The sequence below is a fragment of the Neophocaena asiaeorientalis genome, unplaced genomic scaffold, assembly GCF_003031525.2.
Source record: "Neophocaena asiaeorientalis asiaeorientalis breed wild unplaced genomic scaffold, Neophocaena_asiaeorientalis_V1.1 scaffold77, whole genome shotgun sequence".
Taxonomy (NCBI): domain Eukaryota; kingdom Metazoa; phylum Chordata; class Mammalia; order Artiodactyla; family Phocoenidae; genus Neophocaena; species Neophocaena asiaeorientalis.
Genome location: NW_020174645.1, coordinates 6,848,074 through 6,850,765, shown reverse-complemented (window position 1 = coordinate 6,850,765; position 2,692 = coordinate 6,848,074). Strand labels below are relative to the sequence as shown.

Below are 2,692 nucleotides of genomic sequence, written 5' to 3'. Positions count from 1 at the left end.
AATGTTCCGTTTTTAAGTTGTGATTTGAAGTGTCTGCGGGATATTTAGGTCTGCAGGTTCATAGACCACAGGTATGGAGCTCAAAAGGCAGGTTTGGTCTGGAGATATAGCTTTTAAAAATCTATCAGTGTGTGTGTGTGTGTGTGTGTGTGTGTGTGTGTGTGTGTGTGTGTGTGTGTGTTTTAAGTAATGCAGACATATGGTGGAGAAAACTTCATAGAAAGGTGATAAGTCTCTTGACACTGACTAATCCCCCTGTTCCCTCCCCAGAGACCATCTTTTTTTTTTTTTAGTATTTATTTATTTATTTGGCTGTGGTGGGTCTTAGTTGTGGCATGCAGGATTTTCATTGCCGCCTGTGGGATCTTAGTTGTGGCACACAGGATCTTTTAGTTGTGGCATGCGGGCTGACCAGGGATGGAACCCGGGCACCCTGCATTGGGAGCGCAGAGTCTTAACCACATTCCACAGACAGGAAGAGCAGAAGTGGATAAAGTCCACGGCACAGGGAACACGAAACAGTATTTCTGTGTAGCTGTAAGGTGATAATAGCCCCCATCTTTGAGTGAGTGACTGTTACTTACTGAGAAACATCACCCTCTAAAATCATAGACTATCACAAACTTTGCTATTTGAAATTGCATCTGTAAGAATGAAATGTTCCTGTTTTGCCTGGAGGATCTAAGTCACCTTGAAACAGAGAGGCAGCCTCGATTTGCCGCTCAGGTGCAGAACTTCAGATGTTGGGTTTCTGGAAACAACAAGCAACATCTATCTTAGCTTTATTGCTTCCAAGGAAACAGGGCCCTGGGTCCACTTTGCAATCCAGATCTAAAGTTGACTGTTTTATATAAAACTGCTTTGTTTTGAACCTGTGAAAACTTGATTTCATTTAAATTTGATCTAAACTCCACCTTCCCCAGAATCTGATGATAACTCTATCCCTTTGTTTGATGATGTATACCCCCTCATTGAATGGGTCAATAAGCCTCATTTTGTTGGATGGCAGGTTTGTTTCTTAGGCTGATTGGGCGAGGTCATGGGTTGACCTCCCGGGGGAATGAAGCAGAGTGGAAAGTCGATCTTGAGGGTCAGGCAGGAAATATCCAGCATAGAAATAAAGTCCTCCCCCAAACCCAGCCCCCAGCAAATCTAATTCCTCCTCTACAGACCAGAGTGTTGTGAGGACGTGAGGGAGGGAGGAGCGGGGAGACCTTCATTCATCCAGTGTTCACATACATCTGGGGCTAAATAAAGGGTTGTAGAAATGAACTAATCAGTCTCTGAGTGGGGCTTGAGGCAATGGAAAGATCTAGGCTCTTTCTTAAGGCACAGTGGAAGCTCTGGGTCTCCTGACATTTGAAGGGCTGCCCCTTTACCCCAACTGAAATGAGCCCCAAAAGAGTGAAAGGAAAAAGGGGATAAGGCAGAATTCTTAAAATGCCTTTCCTTTGAACACCATCTTTGTACAGGCCTCCGGGGGAGGCCAGCTGGGGCGGGGACATCCGCCAGCTGGGCCTGTAGGACTTGGCTTTTCTTGTTTATTCTCAGCCACATCTTGGGCAGCTGCCAGTGCCCGCCCCGGCTCTGACATCATTGGAGGAACTCAAACTTAAAGGTTCCTGCTAAGAATAAGGACGTTTCATTTTCCTCTTACTGTTGGGTCTGCTGTGGCCGGTCTGGGAGGGTTGAGCCCTGGTCCGGTCCCGAGTGGAGAGCGAGCCTCTCACCATGACAGCCTGTTGCAGCTGGAACGATGTTTTCCAGTATGAGACAAACAAAGTCATCCGGATCCAGAGCACGAATTATGGCACCATTAAATGGTTCTTCCATGTGTTGTTCTTTTCCTACATTAGGTAAGTGGGCTGTGGGGATGACCTTAAATCTCTGCAGTGGCTGGCAGCACAGAAAACCTCAAGGTCCAGCTTCTTGTGCACATCCTGAATTCCCTGTGGTTTTAAAATCTGAGACATGAGGCTCACAGCAAGCTGGGGAGAAGTGGGAGTCAGGAGAGGAAGCAGCAGGTGGGAGTTTGCCAGTTTCCTGCAGGGAGAAGCCACGAGAAAGGAGGGTGACACTTTCGGTTCTAACCCAGGACTGCTGGGGCGAGCTGGGCAGGGCATGCCTGGGGCAGGTGGGAAAATGCAGGGCAACACCCTGGATTCCCAGGGAGGAGTCAAGGATTCAGGTCACGCCTGGTGATAATGCTGGCATCTACACGAGTCATCACCGCTTAGGGGGAGGAATAGGACCAGACGTGTAAATGTAACTTTAGGTCCTCACCAGGGTCAGAAAGACCCTCCTTGCTCCTTTTTTTTTTTTTTTTTTTTTTTTTTTTTTTTTTTTTTTTTAACAATTTATTGAGATATAATGCACATACCATTCAACTCACTCATTTCAAGTGTATAATTCAGTAGATTTTACTATATTCAAAGAGTTGTGCAACCATCAGCACAATCAATTTTAGAATATTTTCATCGCCTCAAAAAAAAAAAAACCAACCCACTCCCTCATCCCTTAGCCATCACTCTCTCAATCCTCCTATTCCCCTGCAGCTCCAGGCACCCACTGATCTACTTTCTGTCTCTATGGATTTGCATATTCTGGATATTTCATTATAAATGGAATCATGCAATATGTGATCATTTGTGTCTGGCTTCTTCCACTTAGCATTATGTTTTCAAGGTTCATC

The 2,692-nt window shown here is 45.7% G+C and overlaps 1 protein-coding gene across 1 annotated transcript in view; it reads left to right on the top strand.

The window, feature by feature from the left end:
• The first annotated feature begins 1,630 nt into the window (after positions 1-1,630).
• P2RX7 (purinergic receptor P2X 7) overlaps positions 1,631-2,692 on the top strand; it is a 51,976-nt gene continuing 50,914 nt past the window's right edge. The window contains exon 1 of the mRNA XM_024758515.1: positions 1,631-1,856. Within this exon, the coding sequence (XP_024614283.1) occupies positions 1,732-1,856 (125 nt within the window). The 5' untranslated portion in view covers positions 1,631-1,731. The remainder of the gene's footprint in view (positions 1,857-2,692) is intronic.